We start from the raw sequence: 22,604 nt of genomic DNA on the forward strand, positions 1-22,604 counted from the left end.
AGAGAGTTAACATACCTTAGTCTCTAAGTTTTTAAGAGAGTTAACATAGTCTCTCAGTTTAAGAGAGTTAACATACCTTAGTCTCTAAGTTTAAGAGAGTTAACATACCGTAGTCTCTAAGTTTAAGAGAGTTAACATACCTTAGTCTCTAAATTTAAGAGAGTTAACATACCTTAGTTTCTGCTCCTCCAGAGTGTCTCTTTGAAAATATTCTTCTGTTGCCAACTTCGGGACTCTTTGGGATAAATAGGATGTCTATGCAGCGAACAGGGTTACAGATGCGCTCCTTAGCGCCACCTATCGTCGGGGACTTTGAAAAGGAACGAACGCGTCTCGGGTACAGACCTCTGTTAACATAGGAAATGTGTTCTCAATTATATGATATATTTGTATTATCATATGCAGGCTTTATAGAGTTAATTCAGTTACTGTTTGATGGACAAATAGAACAGCCAATTAGAAGTGCTGAAGTTGACACGTGACAATAAAAGATTTGCATTGCAGAGATCCATTGAAACTAAGTGATCCCCCACGTTGTTTTTATTCCTCCATTATTATACTCGGGTTAACACTGTATACACGCTATACAATACATAATCACTTAACAACCTCCCACTCTGCCCAAAATCTGAATTTTTTTTTGCCGTGAGAAATTTGTTGTGTGGCGTGAGTGCGTGTGAACACATGCAAATGCGTGTGTCACACGGCGAAACCGTGAGAGTTGGCAGCTCTGATATTATGTAGTATGTAATATATAGAACAGTCTAACGGTTTGTGGCCGTTGAACCGGAAGTACTTCCCACTCGCATGACCTCCTCGTAACGCTGACACAGCCTAGTGAAGCTCAGACCGCTGTGATGTGCTCACGGCCCGCGGTGTAGCCTCTAATGACAGATCGACGGATTCTCTCTGCGCTCGGATGAACGGGCCCGTAAACTGACACTAGACGGGTCACGAAGAGTATGAGCACCATGTTCGCCGATACTATCCTCATCGTGTTTATCTCCGTTTGTACAGCGCTGTTGGCCGAAGGTGAGTGAAATCCTCCCGACAGTCCGACAGGCAGCTCGAGTATGAACACGCTTTACTATCGTCCAAGAAACACATTTGAGACGCCATTTGTTTCATACCATTCTCCGTTAAGTATAAAGCGTTTGTTTTTTACGTTGTTAACGTTGATTGATGTCTACTTTTGTGCTTTTGAGGACCAGTAGTGTGCTTGCAGCGCATTTAGCTAACTAAGCTAATAATGAAACGTCCGGTTAGATTTTCATAATAAAAGCGTTTGCGCTCTTAGTAATGTAAGCTTTGATGGTGGGCATTTTACACTCATATTTTCAATGGCAAAATGTCCAAAACAGTTTTTTTTTGCCACATGTTAAGTGCAGTTCAGCATCTTGACTTTGAATTCTACTTTGACTGAAAACCAACGAAACGAGATGGTCACACAATGTTATTTACCATTTAGAATTAGTCTTGCTTTTTCCACCAGGAAATAAGATAATCCTTTATTAGTCCTGCAGTGGGGACATGTACAGGATTACAGCAGCATAGTAAGAAGAAAACAAATACATTGTTAGAAATAAGCAATAAAACCAGTAAAGACTTCACATATAGTGGAGAAATCTGACAAATGTATAAATTTAATTTTTTTGGTCCAAAAGAGTTCTTTTATTTCATAATCAAACCTCTTCTCTTGATTTCTCCCACCCCCCAGGGATTACCTGGGTTTTAGTGTATCGCACTGAAAAGTACAAGGGGCTCAAGGCTGAAGTTGAAAAACAAAGCAAAAAACGTAAGCGACTCACTCATATGTGACCCTCATACTGTCAGTTCTGCATTGACTGCCTTTCTGTCGACCGTTTGATGCATTCTCTGTTGCTTGTTTTGATATTAGTCGAGAAGAAAAAGGAAACCATCACAGAATCTGCAGGACGTCAACAGAAGAAGAAAATTGGTAAGAACCCCGTAAATAAATAGGCTAAGAAATAAGTTGCTTTTAGGCAAACGAGAAAGAACCCTCAACGTCTCTGCCCCTTTTCCTCACTTTGTCCCTCGATACGTGATGTGTGCCTCTGAATGTGTTACAGAACGACAAGAAGAGAAACTGAAGAACAACAACAGAGACTTGTCTATGGTGAGAAGCAATTTGTTTACAATACATATGCAATGCTTAGACTTGGAGATAAATCCATTATTACATTGTCACATGAAATGAGATCACGTCTGGGATTCTGGTTGTTTTGGGTGTAGTGCAGAATAAATATTTTACGACAACATTAACAGGCTTACCTACACTTTTACATGATCAATGTAGTCGGATGTGATCTAACTTTCAATTTTTCTTGTGTGTGCTGTTTGCAGGTGCGCATGAAGTCCATGTTCGCCATAGGCTTCTGCTTCACAGCTTTGATGGGCATGTTCAACTCCATGTAAGTGATGCACGAAGTTGCATCAAGTTGTTTTTTCCATCTTTGTCTTCGTCTTTTGATTTATATAAATAATCAACCAAAATTAAGAGAAGAGTTAAAATGGCGTTGATGAGGAATTATGGTTTGCATTTGACTGCAGTAAACCCTTACGTAATATGTGAAAGCAGACTTCTTCATCCCACTTCTTTATGTTTTGTTCAGCTTCGACGGAAGAGTCGTGGCCAGGTTGCCATTCGTGCCGCTCTCCTACATCCAGGGACTGTCGCATCGCAACCTGCTGGGCGAGGATTACACGGACTGCTCCTTTATCTTCCTCTACATCCTCTGCACCATGTCCATCAGACAGGTAACTTTGACAATAGACCCATGGTGGGGCAGCGGTGGCCCAAAGTGTAGAGAAGTTGGAGAAGCATGACAATTTAGCTCCAAGTGGCACTCCAATGCACTCTAATGTATTTGGATAAGAGATTGATAGTCTAGTTTTCCAGGCGTAGCAACATGCTGTGCCCTCTGGTGCCACCCTCTGGCTAAGCATGTTATTGCAGCATGAAAGTGATCTGAATGGTCACAAATGTGTATTACATGATCTACAAATGTCAAATGAGAAGCGCAAATGTATTATCTTATTATTAAGCCGTTTTTGCCCGATGTCCAAGAAATGTTATTGCATCATCATATATATTTATGAACATACGGTTACTAACCAGAACTATTAAGTATGTGACCATTATCAGGAATTAATGGACCGCTAATCGGAACTGAGTATTCGCCAAAACCAGGGGAGGATAACATTTATTCCGGCAATGCGTTCATTGTGGAACCGTTTTACAAATCTCATTTTTCAATTTTATATCATGTAATACGCGATTTTAAACCTTTGGCACGTGAACTTTCAGCTTGAAAACATGTTTTTTTGTGTCTTCTCTCCAGAACATTCAGAAGATGCTCGGCCTCGCGCCCTCCAGAGCTGCAACCAAACAGGCTGGAGGCTTCCTGGGACCTCCTCCCCAAGCAGCCAAGTTTTCCTGATTACCAGGCGGGTTCAACGGCGCCGTTCCTGCACGGCGAATGCGCAGCCGTGGCTCCGTCCTTTTAGAGCGCGGACAGACTCTGCAAACACTGGAGGAGCAACTGTGTTATCTGCCGCATCGACTGCCTTCTGTTGGATTTCTCACTCCGCGTTTCTGTTTATTTAACTTTTAAGATTGTCTCCCTTAGGAATTAAAAGAAAATTAGTCCATAATTACGTTGATTACATAAAGGATACAAATGACACCGTGTGTTCAGCACAAGCCATACATTGTTTTGAGATTTTAATGATTAATTGGTGCAGAAACATCTGATCCGTTTGTCAGTATTATCGTCATTGTCTGTATCCTTATTTCTTACATATTAATAAAGTTTTATGATTACTCTGTAGTAATGGGTTTAATTTTTGTGTTTACATTTATATATATTTTTTCAGATTGTTCCCCCTTTCTTTTCCACATTGCATCTGTTCTTTGAGAGGTGCTCCCCCCAGCCACTGCTGAACTTTGCACTTTTGACCTCACAACCTCGTAAACAGAGCGGACCCTATAAAACTGGCGATGCAGCATTCCTGCTGGAGATATCCCCGAATGTGATACAATAATAGATGAGTGCACGTTTGTACATAAACCGTTTACGTGGCTCCTTTTAAGAATACAGCAAAATCAAACATTTCAATCTTATTTGTTTAAATTTCTGTCGGGCGAGGAAGCAAACACAGAAATGAGACCCCGCCCCCCCCCAAAGTGTAGTGGAAGTGGGCGTGTCCTGTGGCGCGACATTGTGCTTTAAATCTGAACTCTTCGTCAGGATCGAGTCCATCTGGTGAAGAACAGCAGGTGAGGTTGCGTCGATGTGCCTGCATGCGCTAACGGTCCTGTATTATACTGCACATCCTCGCGCTAGTTCAGGAGGGCAGAGGGCCCTAACTTTGTGCTAGCTCAGCTAAAGGAAGTGCAAACCGTTAGCTACCGTGCGGTTGCCTAAATGTTAGCCCGCGTCGTCTCACGGCCACTTGTCTGCATCTCCCCCGTGTCCTTGCAGGTCCTCTCCCTCTCAGACAATGGCCCAGTCAATCCTCGACACAATGCCCGGAGCCACGACGGGCACCGTGCTGATCTCAGACCCGCTGAACTTCTGGGGTGGGAAGCGAGTGAAGCCCATGCAGGAGAAAAACACGGAGCCCGTGTTTGAACCTGCGACCGGTAAATGCTGCCGTCTGGTCCGTTATGTGGCCTCTTGATAATCACATGTGTGACGTTTATGTTAAAGCCCATTTGAAAGGTTGGCAGGTTCACTATGAGGTCATGCCGTCGTGTGACGGAACCGCCTCGTATTCTTCTTCTGTTAAGTGACTTGTGAAAAGTCTACGGCGCTTTCTCAATACCAAGTACGGACTTGTGTACTTTGGAGTCCAGTTTGCGCGTGCGCGCGCGTGTGTGTGTGTGTGTGTGTGTGTGTATTCGGTCAAAAGTAAAAAGTCAGTGCTCTAGGTCAATCTTCAACTTTTAACATTAAGTTATACATCTTAAGATTTAACGTTATCTCGTAAGAGATAATAAACTCATGTAAGAAATAAGAACTAAATAACTACCACAGAGATGTCTTGTTCTAATAAGCTTTTAAAACATTATTAAAGCTATATGATTGGTTGCACCACTTGGCTGCACCCTTATGTCTTTTATCTTGGAGCTCAGCCAGCCTGTAAACCGGCTAATCTTGTTTGTGTAGGCCGCATCTTGTGTCAGATGGTTCCCTGTGGGGCCGAGGAGGTGGACGAGGCCATAAAGAGCGCTCACGCTGCCTACCTACAGTGGCGCAAGATGGCCGGCATGGAGAGGGCGAGGGTGATGTTGGAGGCCGCCCGCATTATCAGGGTGAGCTGTTTCCATTATCACCAGCCAGTCTGAGTTCAGTGTTGCGCAACACAAATTGGAGCAGACCTTTGGCAAGTGTAAGACACTAGTTATTCATTACCGTGCCCCCTTCTACTGCCGACCTACATTTCCACACAATACAAACCTTTTATGTGTCTGTGCGGCCATATTGATGTCATGCCGGTTTGGATTTTAACCTCAATTTGACCGAGTCATCTTATCATCTTAAAGCCATATACAGTATGTAATAACACCAAATTACTCCATATATGTCTAAACAGTTTGGTCAAAGTTTGCATTCAAGTTTTTTGGTTTTGTTTCTGTTATTCCAATACAAATAGGAAAGAAGGGAGAAAATCGCAAAGCTGGAAGTGATCAACAATGGCAAGTCCATCACTGAAGCGCTGGTTGATATTGATGTTGCCTGGCAGTGCATTGAGTACTATGCTGGCCTGGCTGGTACACTCGCAGGTGGGTGCACAAACACTTTTAGGTTTTTTTGGTCAAATAAAAACAACATTTTAAAGTTGTGTTTTGTTCATCAAAGGCCAGCACATCCAGCTACCTGGAGGATCGTTTGCTTACACCAGGAGGGAGCCCCTTGGCGTGTGCGTGGGAATCGGGGCATGGAACTACCCCTTCCAGATCGCATCATGGAAGTCCGCTCCTGCTCTGGCATGTGGTGAGTGACTAAAAAAATAAAAATAAATAAAGGATCATTATTTCTGACCGTTTTTCCAACAATAACGTGTCCCCTAAAACTTCGACCTGCAGTGTTAGATGCGTGTGTTGTGTTCAGGTAACGCCATGGTATTCAAGCCCTCTCCGATGACCCCTGTGACGGCTGTCATTCTGGCTGAGATTTACAAAGAGGCGGGGGTGCCCGACGGGCTCTTCTGCGTGGTGCAAGGCGGGGCGGACACCGGCACCTTGCTCTGCCAGCACCCGAAGGTCGCCAAAGTATCTTTCACCGGCAGTGTACCCACGGGCAAAAAGGTGCAGAGACTGAACCAGTGAGCTTTTTGCATGATTAAACCCAATGGTCCCTGTTGTCAATGCCCGGTGTGTTCTCCTTGCCCTCAGGTCATGGAAATGTCTGCAAAGGGGGTGAAGCAAGTGACTCTGGAGCTCGGAGGGAAATCTCCCCTCCTGATCTTCAAAGACTGTGAGCTGGAGAACGCAGTGAAGGGAGCGCTTATGGCAAATTTCCTGACACAGGGCGAGGTGAGGCAGTTGTGTCATTTCTGTCTTGTACGGTGTCGTTGCTCGAACTGATCCAATGCATTCTTTTCTTCTGTGTGTGTGTGTGTGTATATATAGGTTTGCTGCAACGGCACCAGAGTGTACGTGCAAAGAGAGATCATGCCCCAGTTCCTTGAGAAAGTCGTGAAAAGGACCAAGGCCATCCCGGTGGGTGACCCCCTGTTGGACGGCACCCGGATGGGCGCGCTGATCAGCAAGCCGCACCTGGAGAAAGTGCTGGGATTTGTCAGCCAGGCCAAGAAAGAGGTGCAACCCCTAACCCTCTCTAATCGTTAGAGCAGTGGAACCGTTTTATAATTCCTGTGGAAGAATTGAGCAACGTGACAGGCGTTTATCTGAGTGATGGCGCCGCCAGTGCTTTCATACAGACCTAAGAGCAGTTGTGGGAAGTTTAATCATACCTTTCTCTGTTCCCATAATTATTTTCAACTAATGTCTATCTTTCCAAGGGAGCCAAAGTGCTTTGTGGAGGAGAGCCTATTGTCCCCAGTGACCCCAACTTGAAAGGGGGCTACTTTATGGCACCTTGTGTGCTTGGTAAGTGACAATACACCATCGCACAATTACGTTTTTTTTGTGTCCTGGTGTGCATTGTGTGTTATACCCAGTCTGTCTGTCCCCCGACGCAGACAACTGCAGGGATGACATGACCTGTGTGAAGGAGGAGATCTTTGGCCCGGTCATGTCAGTGCTGCCTTTCGACACGGAGGAAGAAGTGATCGGAAGAGCCAACAACACCACGTTTGGTTTGGCCTCTGGCGTCTTCACCAGGTCAGCAGAGTGCACGCATGCAGTTACTTGGAAGTTGCTTGCAACTACTGATTCACAACGCTGACAGTTTGCGCTCAAAGATAATGCGGCTATTACATCCTATTTGCTCATGGCCAGGGTTTCTGCAGAAGCAGCACAAAAGAGTGTTGCGCAACAGTAGTCTCTGAGGTTGGAGGGTAGACGACACAGCATTTAAACTGTAATCAAGTTGCATACAGACTTTTCTTTTGTTGATTAAATCTGAACCTTCTTCCTTTCCTCTGACTGTAGGGACATTTCCCGAGCACATCGCGTGGCTGAGAACCTGGAGGCAGGGACCTGCTTCATCAACAACTACAACATTAGCCCTGTTGAAGTGCCATTTGGAGGATACAAGATGTCAGGTGGGGTGTTTTTTATTTTGTAAAACATATTTTACAGGTTAAAGTTTTCCTGAATTATTAAGAAAATGCATATATAGCATAACATTTAGTTGCAGCGAGTGACCTGCATTATATTTACTGAAATGAAAGGAGGGTAAATCACTACACAAAAGATATCTCCTGTGCTGCACCAGGTTTTGGCAGAGAGAACGGCCAGGTGACAATCGAGTACTACTCCCAGCTGAAGACCGTGGTTGTGGAAATGGGTGACGTCGACAGCCTCTTCTAGACTCCCCTCACCAAGTTAACCAGCTGTGCCAGAACTGTGGATAAACGTGTCACTGCTGCCTTCTGTCATGTGCTTTATACCAAACATGAGTACCTGGAGCTCTCTCTCTCTACTGAGACTACGTTAATATTAACCAAGTAAATGAACACACACCTTGATGTCAAACTAACTGTGTTGTAAACTGTGAATCATGGTTATCCAGTCTTTACAAATGTGTATACACCATGCCTAACTGACGCATTTTCATCAAAATAAAATGCCTTTTCATCTAAATAAAACGTTTTAGATACAAAGTCTATGCCTGGCTGCTTGTTGCTTCAAAATAAAAGATGAATTGCTGCCACTTCTTGAGTGAAACCTTACCAACACATTAGTATTGACCATGTATATCATCATTCACATTTTTACAAATATCCAATTGCTGATGAGGACATTTCAATACAATGGAGCGCTGCAGTTATAGGTCTCAAAACCCGGAAAAGGAGTTATCATTATGGCACTTCCTGTTTCCTAAAAATGGAAGTAAATGGGTTTTGGTTAAATGCCTAAAATAAGGTTTATAGTTTAGGTCTTTAACAGAACAACCTAACCTAACAGAAGCTTTGGAGAGTTTAACATTTGGTTCTACAACATAATATACGTGAGCAAATATCCCTCTATGGGATTTTGAAGCATTTTCGTGTCTTAAAGAAGGTAACAAGTGGCGTCATCGTCATCACGCAGCCTCCTCCGCCTTTAGCTTGGTGGTGACGTGACGAGGACACGTTTCTACCATGCGATCAGACAACGTAACTGACTTTGTGGGAACTGAAAGAGAACTCTGAGAAGCTTCAGCTTCATCAGATCCCAATAAAATACAAAATACTATGACACAGGAAAGAATTAGATGCAGTTTCAACTCTCATTCCGGATCCCACCATGGTTTGGGAGTGCATCGTATGTATGTATGGTCAGAGTACTAAATGATGAAATCAGGAAGACATTTTACCTGGAGATATTGTTGTTAATTCAACAGCGCCTCGTGGATCCTGGATGTTGACCTTTCATGATAGGAAAAGATGAATGCGTTCTGTTTGTCTTCAAACCAAGGCCAGCATCATCTTCTCAGTGAAGCTACTGACTCGTAAAGAATAATGGTGAAGACCCACTTCCATGTTTCTGAGCCAAGGAAACAAAAGGGAGGAGGAGACACGAGGAGAGAGGAGTTGAGGACGCAGTCTGAGCCGTCACTGTAAAGTGAATTCAATTAAATATGGTGTGGTCTTATTCACAGTCTCTGGGTGAGGTACAGCTGCATAAATTGCCCATAGTTTATTATCTCTGTCAGATGACCACAACAGTGTACATATATTTATTTGGAATTCAGTTCATGTAATGGCACAATGTGACAAGAAGGTACTGAGGTCACACATATATTTAACACTCCCAGACGTTATACATTCACTCACACTCCTGTCTATGTATTTAAACTTGTGAAATGCAGCAAATAATTGCTGAATTTAAAATGTTTTTCATTGATATAATAACTTATAACAGCTGAATTAGAAGTCATCGAAGAAATGTTTCTGTGCTTCTGAAATATATAATATATATTGCTGCTTTTTTGATGATCACTTCTGATACAGACATCTGTGGTGCTTCATACAATAATATATATATATATATATATATATATATATGTATATATATGTGTGTTGACATGACATCAGCGCAATTGCTGATGTCCTCTTGTCACCACATTAAAACACAACAATGAGAAATTATTACAGTGACAATCAGCAATTGCGCTGTGAAATTAACATTTTGACAAGACAGAGAAGTTGACTTCATACTCTAATCTGTAATGCAGAGCAGTTCATCTGCAGCATAAATAATATTACCAGCACTCTGAATCCTTGTGACTTATCATTGCATCATGTAACCCTAAAACATAATCACAGCTAACGATTACAATCAGGCTGAAGTACACTGCAGACAGATGATTAAATCTGTTTCAGTGGAAAGTTAATTTTTACAGTATTTGAGGTTCAATGGTTTTTTTAATTACAAAATAAATCTCATGGCTTGAGAAGTAGAGTTGGGTGTCGTCAGCGTAGCAGTGGAAGTCGAGACCATGACGACGGATGATTTGTCCAAGGGGAAGGATGTAAATGATGAAGAGGAGGGGACCAAGCACAGAACCTTGGGGGACACCGTGGGTGACTGGGGAGGTTGAGGATGTACAGTTGTTTATGGCAATGAATTGATGTCGGTCTGAAATATATGAGGTGAACCAGGAAAGGGCAGTGCCAGTTATGCCAAGGGAGAACTGGAGACGTGAGACGAGGATGGAGTGGTTGATGGTGTCGAAGGCGGCACTGAGATCAAGGAGGATGAGGATGGTGAGGATTAATGACAAACACTTGTTTCTTAGCCGAGTTTCTTTCCTTCCAGGACAGTGAAAATGTCCTCTAAGGACTTATGGACACACTGCACGAATTCATGGACATTGCGAGTCAGGTAGCTGGTTGCAATGCAACTGATCCGGTTGTCATGGACACCGTAGACAACACCAAAGCCATCAGGCACCACCGGGGAAAAGCCACCAAAACTCAAAGCTGGACTGGTGAGGGTGCTTGTGAAAAGGATGTTGTGGTTGATGGCAGCGTAAGCTGGTTCTGTGTAGAGGCTGTGCAGAGGCTCGTTCTTTGAATTGGCCAGGTATCGCAGGGCAAACAGGTGACGGTCGAAACCTTGTCCTAGTGAGAGAAATAAAAGAAGTGGTTAGTGCAGAAGACCAACAGTTGTGTGCGTGAGTGTGTGTGTGTGCGTGTGTGTGTGTGTGTGTGTGTTTTGAGACCGGTTTTGTCTGAAAAAGCTAATTTGCAGATTATTTTTTCTGTTGCGCACATACTGTGCAACCCAGTCATCAGAATAAATTAGGTCTAGACATGAATCCCTGCTAATAAATGACCTAAACACCTTTTAAATGACCAACAATGAAGGACTATCTTGTCAGTGTAATTACTGTATGATACACACCCATAGCTGCTTCTTTGGTGAGCTGTCCATGGTATTTAGAGCATTCAGTCAGCATGGCCTGTAGTTGCTCCACACTGTGTTGTCCTGGCTGGAGAACAAAGGCGTGTGAACATCGTTGTGTGTGTATGGTGGCTGGCCGGATGGTTTCTGTGCGGCCATGCCTGAACGCTGCAGTGCTACAGGACTCATATGTGGCTACGGTCTGTCCATACTGCCTCAGGAACCCCATTTGAAAAGCCAGCTGGGCTACAGCATCTGGACTGATCTTGCTCTTCTTTAACTGTGCCTTGCCACCTTTCGTGAACTGCATGGCATCAATGGTGAGTGTCGATACAGTTGAGTCAAAGTATTCTTTGGCTTTTCTGATGCCGTTCTCCAGCTCGCTGTCCAGGTTGAACTTTAGTCTGCGCACAGCAGAGGCTGAATCCACAGCAGCAGCAGCAGAGCCCGGGTTCACCAGCGGCCGCTCTGTTGTGTCTTTAAAGATCTCATTGATGAAAAGAAGTACAGCAACGCCGTCGCCCCACGAATGCTGAAAATTGATGGCTGCCTGTCCATCTTTGGTCAGAATGACTGTGAAGGACTTGTCAAACCACCGGTTGCAGCCGTCGCCGTGCAGCATGTTGTGGGAGATGTGGATGTTGTCCCTCATGCTTTCATCGTCCAGGCTGAGACAGAAAAGGGCGCCGTCAACACTCTGTAAATCCTCTGCGTTTCCAGCAGCTATCAGCTTGTCCCTCAGCCCGGCCCACACATCCCTGTTCTCACTGGTGAGGACCCCGAGAGGAAAGGCAGCCGCTGGCGTTGGGTCGGACAAAATGTACTTCAAGTGGGACTGAATCTCTGCAGGCTTCAACAAATTCCCATCCCTGTCTACAATGTCAAACACATACATGTTGCCTTTCCTCATAACAAGGAGATGTTTCGCTTTCTCGTTGGTGAAGAGCTCATCTCTCCTCCTCTTGGGGATCCGAGTTGTGTTGAAGAGGTGCACGAACTGAGACATGTCCAGGGGGCGGGACAGTGAAGACGGGACCCAGGGGGTGAACCTTGTTGTTTCACTCTCTGACGGGTTGAGATGCAAAACCTCTGGCTCCTGGAATTCGGTTTGCAGTGTTTTCATGAAGCGCACTGCTGAACACACTACATTGGTCGCCCGCACAAGCTGATCATTGTACTCTATCTTAGGGTCAGGATTGAAGGACAAGAAGGGGTTGGAGTTCAGCACCACAGAGTCACGATCCGACAGATACATGTCAAACCATGGTCCTGAGAGAAAATAAATTATATAACAAAATTCATTAGTTATTGTATGCATTTGAGTTGCTCAATGTTAGGGGGGTAAGTGTCAGAATGACAGACTCACCTGAGATGTAGCTTGTGTGTTTATTGCTTTTGTCCTGAGCTACCAGGTCCTCATGCAGCTGTTTCCCCACACCGTTCTGGAAATCCTGTGCAATTTTCTCTGTTGTTCTGAGGATTCACAGTTTAGATTGTTGCAGGTAAGATTCAAGTTGTTAATATAGACCATTATGTTTTAAATAATTACAATGTAAAGGTTGATTCTCTTTTTAGAAACGTACCTGAACTGGTCATCATCCAACAGAGGCCTCTGGGCAGTTAAATACCTCCTGACAGTATCCTCCAGCTTTGGTATGGGTAGTCTAAACAATTTTGTCACATTAAGATAAAATGATATAGAGTACTTGTAAGAGTCATTTTGTTAAACCTCCCACCGCTAGTAGTAATGCGGTCAATTAGGCAAGAGGTGAATATGATCAGGGTTTCTTGATACAGATGTTGCTGACTGGGTAGAAGTAAACTGTTTTTGACTGTGATAATGAATTAAGATGAAGGCTATGATTTATTTTGTCTACGATTTAGTAATATATTTCTTTTTGAAGGAAATTGCCATTTATTGCTAAACAAAGCAATCAGCAACCGTGGTGGCTTTGTTTAATGGGCAACGGGGTCACTACAATACTTTTATAGTCCAACAGCAGAGAAATTTGCAATGTGAAAATGAAAATTCTTTAATAGATGCAATTGCTGCTTTGTTTAATTCTGTTGTCTCCTTTTGGCTGCTGTCATTTTGTTTATTTGATTTTTGTATCTTGTTATTTTGGCTGTTTAGTTCATAAATCAGTTTCCTCTGTATGTGTCTCTGCCTTCTTGAATAGGGCCCCCTTGTAAAAGATATTTAAAATCTCAATAGGATTATCCTGGCTACATGAAGTTTAAATTAAATATTAACAAATGTTAATGATTGTTAATACCAATGACCTTAAAAAAGAGGGGCCTTTTATTCAAATAAAATTTCTACTCAACATGACAGCATTCATATCTTTTATTTCCAGTTAATGAGCAAATGCTTTCAGAAAATGAACAGCAGCAAGACAGGAATAGTCCTCATGAATCTAGATATTTACAGTTAACAGTCTAAACTTTCAGTAAGTGATTCAACTTCAAAATAATGAACTTATTGCTGTGTGTCACAATCATATTAGAGTTTCTATTACCACAAAACTAACGTTGGTTGTAAAAGACAGGATATGCTTGTTTTATTGGCACAAGTGGTGCTCATTTGTATATAAGCACTTTTTCATGATGCAGAACCATTTTATAATTTATGTCAAATATTTCGCAACAGCCTGGCAGAGTGACACTTACCCCACTTTGACAGTCAATGTGTTAATCATGTGAAATAAAATATGTCTGACAAATGTCACATTTGTCTCCTTACCTGGGTAAACTCTTCTGTTTTTGCATCAATGGTACAAAACTTTCACTCAAATACTCGGTTAAAGACTCCTTCTTGCTGCTGTAGTGTCGCTTATTGATGCCCAGAGCAGCAGTTCTTAAATGAATGCTGGATTTCCTCAGAGAGGCAACACATTGCATTGAAAGCATACTGGCCATGGTGCTATGAGAAGACTGAACGCCTCCTGGGTTACGACACAAACCACAAAAAGACACTGAGTCACTTCAGGTGACTACAGGTGCTATTTATTATGCTAACTTGTCTCCTCCATTCCTTTCCTCCTCGTCACGCCCACGGGAAATGCGAGAAGGCAAAGAGAGAGTAGTCGAGGACACAGGCATAGACACAAGAGACTCGGTTTTAAATAACTCTTGAAGAGACGTCAGTTAAAGATGTGTGATCTCTGTCAAATGAGCACACCAGTGTTCATTACAACTTGTATAGTTAGGGAAATGTTGATAAAAGACCTTATGTTTCACTAATGACGGTGTTGCATACACGAATGCGAGGCTCTTTAGTTTGAGCCATGGTGCTTTGAATAGAGTTGTTTGTGTCGAGGGTTTTCACAAACAACTAACTCAACTAACACAGCAGTAAACTTCAGAAATAAGTTAAGAGAAGGATAAGTAAAATGGGATAAAATTAATTCAAGAGAAAAGCAGATACCTGTGGTATTTATTTTCATTCATTTCATCACTCAGGAAATGTCATTGCATATTCCCAGTGAACACCAACAACAAATGTGTTTGAAAATGTTGATGGTTTGTTCAGTTGCGGATGATACTGGTTATTGTGAATGTATTGTTTCAAAGCGCTACACTGAGCAGAGCATTTATGAGCGCTGCTTTAAAAAAAATCTTAGCCAGCTATGGCTTGAAGACAGCAATGTCCTGCTTGCAATGTGTGGCTCTAGAAAGCAATTGCTAATGGTCAGCGGCAGGGGCGTTTTTTTAGGATTCAAAGAAAGGGGGGGCTAAGCCCCAAGGGGAGCGTCACTTTTGTGAATGCGTGTGCGCGTAGGTCGCAATTCTTTTTGGGGCCCCTGATATCCATTGTTTCCGACAGTTCATAGATTGGTTTAATCAGAAAGAGTGTGATGTTGCTCTGTGGTTTTGCTTGCATTCAATATATGAGAACACAAGAGTCAGAATTTCAGGGTCATAGTGATATTTTATGCTCATTTGGACACTATCACTGAGATAAAGATGAACTAGTTCAGTGTCAAATATACCATTCAATGGAAAAAAATATTATAATAATCTATATTAATGCAAAGAATGGAGAGGTGTCAATAGTTATTTCTTGTTTTTTCGAATTAGCTCGTTCACAGTCAGCGCCGCAGCCTCCCCAAGGTCCTAGTGCCCGGGGGTTATATCGTTAAGTATGATGATGGGCTATTGGATTGGAATTTGAAGGGGGAGAAAACATACAAACCAGAACCCACGGACATATGTAGCGTGTTAGAGTTATAAATAGCTTAATAGTTTAATTTAATGACAAATTATTTGGGGGGGCTGAAGAACATTTTGGGCAGTAGGAGCCTCCTCCGTCGGGGTGGTGTTGGACGGGTCAGAGTCAACGCGCTGCCGCTGTCATAAACCGCCAGGTGGTCCTCCGCCAGAGTGATGGCGGCCTCCAGCGACGTAGGGTGGTGACAGCAGGCCCACGTCGACGTTCCGGCCGGCAGCCCCCCTACGAACTGCTCCAGGATGACCCTCTCTGCCACCGCCTGCAACCCTCCTGGGCTCCGGGGCTGCAGCCACCTCGTGTCCCTCAGCCATTGCGCATATGTGAAAGGCAGGTCGTTGGGCCCCAGCGTGGCCTCGCAGAACCTCCGCCGGTGATCCTCCGGGGTCAGACCCAGCCGATTCATGACAGCCTTGCGCACATCTGCGTAACTGGGCCGCTGTCTGCGCCTCCCCGGTGAGCAGAGGCAGGAGGTGGACTGCCCACTCCGCCGCTGGCCAGCCTCATGCCTCTGCTACCGCCTCGAAGGTCTCCAAAAACGGGGCCCCGCGTTGGGCTCCACTGTAACAAGCTCCTGGCTGTCACATAAGGGTTTCTCCCCCCAGCACCAAAGGATGAGCACACTCAGTGTATATTTAGTAATGTTCTTTATTAGCTGCAGACTGTACCTCTGCTCTCTGCTCTCCACTCTCGTGCCTCCATCCCTATCCAACCTCATATAGGGCAGAGACACATCACCTGATAGCCTGCAGCTGAGGCCAATCTGATGGTGTGACTTACTTTAGGGGCACTGGGATGAGGCTTCTCTCTGATTAGAGCCAACGTTTCTCCGGGAAGAGGCGTCAATCGTGAGAGGTTTTCCAGCAAGCCATCGCTGTTTGCACAATTTTTCACCCGCAGAAATTCTCAGTCACTCGCTGATCGGAGATTATTTGCACTGAGGGCGTGACTTATTTTAGGGGCACTGGGCGCATGACTTATTTTAGGGCAGTGGTTCTCAAACTGTGGGGCGCGCCCCTCTAGTGGGGCGCAGTGGTACTACAGGTGGGGCGCAGGAGGAAATGCAGTAAGACCTTTTATTGAGAACGTCACATATTACACAAGTTCAAAGTACACGTAAATAAAAGTCATTAATAAATACATGTTGAAATGCATGTGTACATGTTTACGTTACGCTGTTAACAGGTTACGCTTGTGTTTGAAAGAGGGTCTCCATCAAACACATGAATATTTATTCCTGGCCTTTAGAAGTTACTTTAATGTTTCTGTTTGCTGTCGGTGTTTCAGCATCGTTGGCCTTGACATCAGACTTAAACTGCTTGTTTGCAAATCAATCAAATGTTTTAAAAGACAATGTTGTTAAAACAAAAGACAAATAGCTTGTGCAAGTGATTGAAAAGATGATCCAAACATTTATTTAAATACGGATGAGACAAAAATGTTAACAAAAAAACACAAAATAAAAAAATCAAGACACAAATAACACGATGTGTGTGGCAGCTGTCACACTGGACCCACGACACCAATCCCTCCGAACCCTCTGGAGGGTCAGGTTCCCCTGAACTGTCAGCTCCATCTCGTCAGGAGTGTGACTTATTAACATATATTTTTGTGTTGCAGTGGTCCAATCAGGAACATCCCAGAGAACCGTGACCCTCTGACTTCTGCACCACAGGAACCGGCATTCCTCCTTCATCAAATAAATAAAAGTAAAAGAGTTTTTTCACCTCGACTCCTGCGTATTCCTCTGCTCCTGAGTCTCTGCCACTGCCCTCAGAAACGTTTGCGAACGTAACAGAGGGCAGTGGCAGAGACTCAGACAATCATTGACTGCAAAAGATGTTCCTCCCAAGTATTACAAATGATAATTATATTTATTATTATGTTAGTTTGTCCAATTACTTCTTAACCTTTGAACATGTGGGGGACTGTGTACAAATGTCTGTAATTCCTAAACAGTTAAAGCCATATTTTTGTTCTATCCATTTGAAATAAAGCTGAAAGTCTACACTTCAACCACATATTGACTACTTTGTTTCAAACCATTGCAGTTGTGTAAATAGTCAAAATTAGAAGAATTGTGTCACTGTCTAAATACTTAAGGCCCTGATTTACATACATAAGAGAGAGAGAGAGAGAGAGAGAGAGAGAGACACTCACAGAAGTGCTGTCTTTTATGACTTCTTGGAGGCTTCAATCAGATGGGCTGGTAGGAGCAGGTGAATCTCCCAACTCCTCCCACCAGGAAGCCATCTTAGAGCAGGAACACAGCCAGCAGAGTGGGAGGGTCGTCACAATATACATGTACATGTGTATATACATACATGTGTACTTGTGTATTGAGTATTGGGGTTTGATACGCAGCCCCACCAATAGGTATTTTCATCATTACTTTATATATATATATATATATATATATATATATATATATGTACATGTGTGTGTACATATATGTATATATGTACACACACATATTTGTTTTAAGTTTCATGGTTTTATTATGTGTTTGGAAGCTCATTGGTAAACAACATTTCTATGCCTATAAAATCATGTCATCCCTGCAGCACTCTCTACCACCACATGTCCAACATCCAGATGTGCATATTACCTGTTACATTGTAACTGATGCTAAGCAGGTATGTACTATACCTTGGTCAATACGTCAATATTGCGTGAGTATTGTTTAAGTATAATTATCACCCTCATCAGGCAGCTATTGCCCATAATAATAATAATATGGCCAAGAAATGGTACAGCCCTTGTACCACAGTATTTCATACGATATTACATATTTGACTGTACGTGTTGCACTTGAAAAGCATGTGCAGTATTATTGTCATGCTTGTTCAAGCTTTATATTGTTAGTGCCGTCAGCAAAGGTTTGATGTGTAATTTCATATACAGTATATGTTTTGGAAGCAGTTTCTCGGTGATGGAAGAATTATCCCAATCCTTTGCTGAAGGACAATTAGCCACACACTGATAATACTACAATGTATTTTCAGATAATAAAAAAAGTTTTACCAATAGTTACATTCCACCACTTGTGTTTTGGATATTTTCGTGTCGTGAACATGCTCAAAACACGTGCTTTTATTTTGACACGGTTAACCGGAAGTGTTTCTGCCTTGACTGATTTAGAGCATTTCACTGTTGGCTTGTAACTACTTCAACAATGCAGGTAATTCTACTTTGATGGACGCATATTGTCATTTAATGGATGCTACTTTGCTCTATTATACTCCGATCGTATCGTTGCAGTTCTACCTGCAGATGTTTGAATGCGGCGCTTCGGTTTACTTATTTTTAGAGCTAGCACTAGCTAGCTTGCTAACAGGTAACAGCTAACGGTAGTACTATTGTACAGTGACATTAACGTGCAGTCTTGATTTAACTAGCGTGTTTGTGTTCATCGGCGGAGGGTTTCTCTCTTGTTTCTCGTAGCAGCGGGAGGAGAAGCAGTTGGAGGCGGCGGTGGAGTCGCTCGCTTCTCGGGTCGCACACGTCAAAAACGCTCTGCACAGTTTCATTTATAAGCTGGAAAATGAATACGAGCGATTAACATGGTGAGTTAAGCATTGCCCCCATAGAATAGCTATTAGTTATCAGTCTGTGCCGTCTAAAGGGAGAATCCTCTTTCATAATAAGTGTTTAGGCTTTGGTCATTTGTATTGGACGCAGTGAGTGTATGGCGACCATACCCAGTCCCTCTGGCTTCAGCATCCACCTCTGGATGTCACAGCTTTAGTCTGTTCCTGCGGGCAACTTGTCAAGTTAGGATTCAATGGCGTTTATGAAAGAAACATTATCTGAATTTTGGTTTAGTGTGGATTGTCCAGATAATATTGAAATGTATCTCTCTGGTTGATGGAGGTTAGTGAAACGCATTCATCCTTGAATAAATATGTTAGCTCTGACATTACCTGGTCAGTTGGTGAGATTTTCTCCTGCCGTAACGTAAAAGGGTAAAACCACTTTGTATGTCTGACACAAGATGCTATGTTTTGTTGTCAAAAAATGTTGTAGTGTTTTTTTGTTTTTTTTCTTCCCTTCTTAGATGCTGTTATTTGTGTTTGTCATTCAGGCCTTCTGTTTTGGACAACTTCGCCCTGCTCTCCGGTCAGCTGAACAGCATCAATAAACTGCTGAAGAACGAGAAGACACCGTCCTTTCGCAACCAGGTTATAATACCGCTGCTTCTGTCCCCAGACCGGGATGAGGATTTAGCAGTGAGTATCAAAGCCAAGGACTGACGTTTACGCTTTTCTGATGTTTTTTTTTTTTTTTTGGGCAATCTCTCTGACCTTTCCATTCACGGCCAACGCTTCCCTCTTCCCACAGAAACTCACAGAGCAGCGTGTCCCAGTGTTCAGTCATGAGATTGTACCAGACTACTTGCGGACCAAGCCTGATCCCGAGGTGGAGGAGCAGGAGAAACAGCTGAGTGTAGAGGCGGCGCGAATTGGCCCAGAGGCGGCACAGGTCAGTTAGTTATCGCACAAACTGAGTGGATACACAAATGTAATTTTGTCGTGCTAAAAGGTAGAACCATCATTTGCCTTGCATTGCTTACAGCTGTGGAGTAGTTTGCATTGTTCAATCGCCCGCGGTTATATTTTCATCAACAGAAGCAGATCCAGACGTTGAATAAACTTTGTTCCAATCTGCTAGAGAAGCTGAACAATCCTCGTGATGACAGAGACTCAGAGAGTGCAGGTATTTGGCAATTGCACTGTCCGGGTAACTCATCTAAAAAGTATTAATTAAATTAAGTATGTTGACTCATGTGTTTTTTTCCCTTCTCTACAGCAATACGACAGAACAAACCATCATTCAACCCTGCTGACACTAACGCGTTGGTCGGCGCAGTTGCATTTGGAAAGGGGCTTTCCAAGTGCAGGCCTCCTGGTCCAGTGGCCCCTGGACATCCGGGACAAGGACCCATGATGAGTGGTGGTCCAACCTTGCAGCAGGTCACCATTGGTGGTGGTTCAAGCCAGCAAGCAGGTATGGGAGGACCTGTGGCTCCACAGCAGCAAGGGCAGCCAGGTAGGAGACCTGGAGAGCTGCGTTAATATTGCGCCATGACCACTTTGGTTGTTTGTGTTCTAACGGTACATTTGTACTGATGTCAACGGGATAGTTTGGTTTTGAAGATGGCTTGTATGAGGTACTTCTGCGTAGTCGGTGTATTGCCAGAGTACCAGCAAAGCAACGTACTGCTGTGGATGGGAACAGCAGCAAAACGTATTTCAGCCACCTAAAAAAAAAACATCAGTTTAAGTGTGCGTTATGTTTAAAATATTTTCTGAGGAGAGCTAAATTTAAGGTGAAAATTATCTATGCTCTCTTCAAAGCCACCACTATTTATAGAAACAGTATAGTTAAGTTGCACTTTAAGTTCAGCTCCCCATCGGAAAGGCTGTCTGACGGCAGAATAAAGTGGTGAAAATGTAGGTGTTTTGGTGTGTAAACTGGGTTTCAGCAGTAGTAATCATGTCTGCTGGGGGTGTACCTAGTTTCATCTACTGTAGGTAAAACACTGACTCTGGAGAAGGACCTAATACAACCCCACTTAAAAACATCGAACTATCCTTTTAAGCCCTTGCTGCTCTTCATATCCCCTTTGCATGTGTCTAATTGTGAGAATGTTTGCACTATTAATTAATGTCTTAATTTTATGATGTGAATTAGTTTTTGGTGGACAGGATCTTTACTTTAAATCTGATTGAAATAATTAAAAAAAATAGACTCTTTAATGATTTAAAACCTAATGTGATACCCTAAAAAAAAATTAACAGTGCACACACAAGATCATCTTCACAGCAATTATTGAATAGTGAAAGCTGAACAGATTGATCTACCAAATAATATTTTTTTCAATCAGATGATGCTGCTGGAAACTGTACGACTTCTTTGTCAATCTCGTCCTCTTTCAGACGAGACAGAAATTCATCCAAATGAGCCAAATAGTATAGAAAAATAAAACCTTGAAGTTGGCTAAACTCTCAAGATTTCAGAGTACACGGATGGAAAACATTGTAACAAAAGCAGTAATTATTCCCCCCCATTTTCTTTCTCAGGAAAAATGCCGAGCAGCATCAAGACAAACATCAAATCTGCCCATCCTTATAACCGATGAGCTTGTTCTTTTTTTTTTTAATTATTTTTTTGGTTATGTTCATAAGCATCTGTTACGTTTCAGAGATTCGCCAACAGCATTGACAACAATTTGTAACCCTCTCCTTTTGTAACTTTATAAAAAACATTATTTTTCATAGAATGGACCAACGTCTATAAAGTTATTACTACTCTGTTCTGCCTAAAGCTTTTAGAGATCATTTTTTGTGTGAAATGATCTCAAACACAAAATGTTAATATTTGCGACATCTGAGCCACTAGATGGCAGTATGTCATCATTTGTGAGATTAGAAAGGCTTGTATTTTGTGTACTGTACTTTGTTTTTCAATAAAATATGTGCTTAAATAACTACTTGGTTAGTATGAATTAATACATTTAAATCACTTTGTTTTTATTATCATTATGTACTAAAGCGAAGCAATAAATACATTTGTTTTAATGAATTCACTTTTTTTTTTGTTTCTTGCCAGTAGCTTTAAAAAAATGTTGTATTACAATCGCGTGGTGTTTACATAGCTCTGTATTGTCAAAACTGTGTACCATTGTTGTATTTGATCGTCGCTTGTGTCACGTGCCTGCACATGGAGGGACCATCTGCCCGTCAAATGACCAATCCCGACATTTTCAGACATGCACCATGATCGGATGTCCCTTCCGTATATTTCTGCCGGTGTCCTCTTCTCCGGCTCCTCTTTGCCCACTTCACCGCGGTACGAGAGGTGAGAGTAATGAGGGCGGACGTTGCTCTGCGTGGCCTGATAATGTCACAGTGTTTAAGGGGGCAAATGAGGAAGTATCGGTGCTGACGTGAGAGGGGGGCCGGCTCTCTCTCTCTCTCTCCATCCCTCTCTCTCTCTCTCTCTCTCTCTCCATCCCTCTCTCTCTCTCTCTGTCCACTCCGATCCCCGTCCTGCTGCACAGCACAGCGACCGTGCCGCTGTCACAGCATGCGGGCCCGCCGCTGACCTACATACACCCTCTGTCCCCAAACGGGCAGACGTCTCGCTGCGTCAGCCGCGGCGCTCGGACGCTCTGCTGAGACAGCTCAAAGCTGCACAAGGTCAGACTGGCGGATGAGGTCTCCGTTATAAACAAAGAACTAACGGGCCGCGATCATGCAAACCTCGGAACACAAGGAGGGTGGAGGGTGGAGGGGGAGGGGGCTCTCAGTTGTTCTGTCACATTTATCA

General features: G+C 43.1%; 4 protein-coding genes across 5 annotated transcripts; 3 read left to right on the forward strand and 1 right to left on the reverse strand.

The window, feature by feature from the left end:
- The first annotated feature begins 793 nt into the window (after positions 1–793).
- Positions 794–3,851, forward strand: tmco1 (transmembrane and coiled-coil domains 1). The gene is made up of 7 exons (XM_034531668.1): positions 794–1,032; positions 1,718–1,795; positions 1,898–1,957; positions 2,091–2,137; positions 2,365–2,432; positions 2,634–2,778; positions 3,363–3,851. The coding sequence occupies exons 1-7, from the start codon at positions 963–965 to the stop codon at positions 3,459–3,461; spliced, it is 567 nt and encodes a 188-aa protein (XP_034387559.1). The 5' UTR covers positions 794–962; the 3' UTR covers positions 3,462–3,851.
- A 352-nt stretch (positions 3,852–4,203) lies between these two features.
- Positions 4,204–8,316, forward strand: aldh9a1a.1 (aldehyde dehydrogenase 9 family, member A1a, tandem duplicate 1). Its single transcript, XM_034531669.1, has 12 exons — positions 4,204–4,300; positions 4,506–4,666; positions 5,193–5,338; positions 5,680–5,809; positions 5,886–6,020; positions 6,138–6,334; positions 6,422–6,562; positions 6,659–6,847; positions 7,051–7,138; positions 7,231–7,372; positions 7,643–7,755; positions 7,929–8,316. The coding sequence occupies exons 2-12, from the start codon at positions 4,525–4,527 to the stop codon at positions 8,021–8,023; spliced, it is 1,518 nt and encodes a 505-aa protein (XP_034387560.1). The 5' UTR covers positions 4,204–4,300; positions 4,506–4,524; the 3' UTR covers positions 8,024–8,316.
- A 2,116-nt stretch (positions 8,317–10,432) lies between these two features.
- Positions 10,433–13,963, reverse strand: LOC117729619 (carnitine O-palmitoyltransferase 2, mitochondrial-like). The gene is made up of 5 exons (XM_034530882.1): positions 13,788–13,963; positions 12,628–12,708; positions 12,411–12,517; positions 11,045–12,313; positions 10,433–10,761 (listed from the first exon to the last, which is right to left on the reverse strand). The coding sequence occupies exons 1-5, from the start codon at positions 13,961–13,963 to the stop codon at positions 10,433–10,435; spliced, it is 1,962 nt and encodes a 653-aa protein (XP_034386773.1).
- A 4,394-nt stretch (positions 13,964–18,357) lies between these two features.
- On the forward strand, positions 18,358–21,762 carry med8 (mediator complex subunit 8). Of its 2 annotated transcripts, none has more exons than XM_034530815.1 (7): positions 18,358–18,453; positions 18,717–18,838; positions 19,357–19,501; positions 19,614–19,754; positions 19,901–19,988; positions 20,082–20,321; positions 21,356–21,762. In XM_034530815.1, exons 1-7 carry the CDS (start codon positions 18,448–18,450, stop codon positions 21,412–21,414), a joined length of 801 nt encoding a protein of 266 aa, XP_034386706.1. In that variant the 5' UTR covers positions 18,358–18,447; the 3' UTR covers positions 21,415–21,762. The 2 variants fall into 2 exon arrangements, with proteins under 2 accessions (XP_034386706.1, XP_034386707.1); XM_034530816.1 differs by having other exon boundaries at positions 18,364–18,453; positions 20,082–20,279.
- The last annotated feature ends 842 nt before the right edge of the window (positions 21,763–22,604 follow it).

The sequence above is a fragment of the Cyclopterus lumpus genome, chromosome 4 (genome assembly GCF_009769545.1).
Source record: "Cyclopterus lumpus isolate fCycLum1 chromosome 4, fCycLum1.pri, whole genome shotgun sequence".
Lineage (NCBI taxonomy): Eukaryota > Metazoa > Chordata > Actinopteri > Perciformes > Cyclopteridae > Cyclopterus > Cyclopterus lumpus.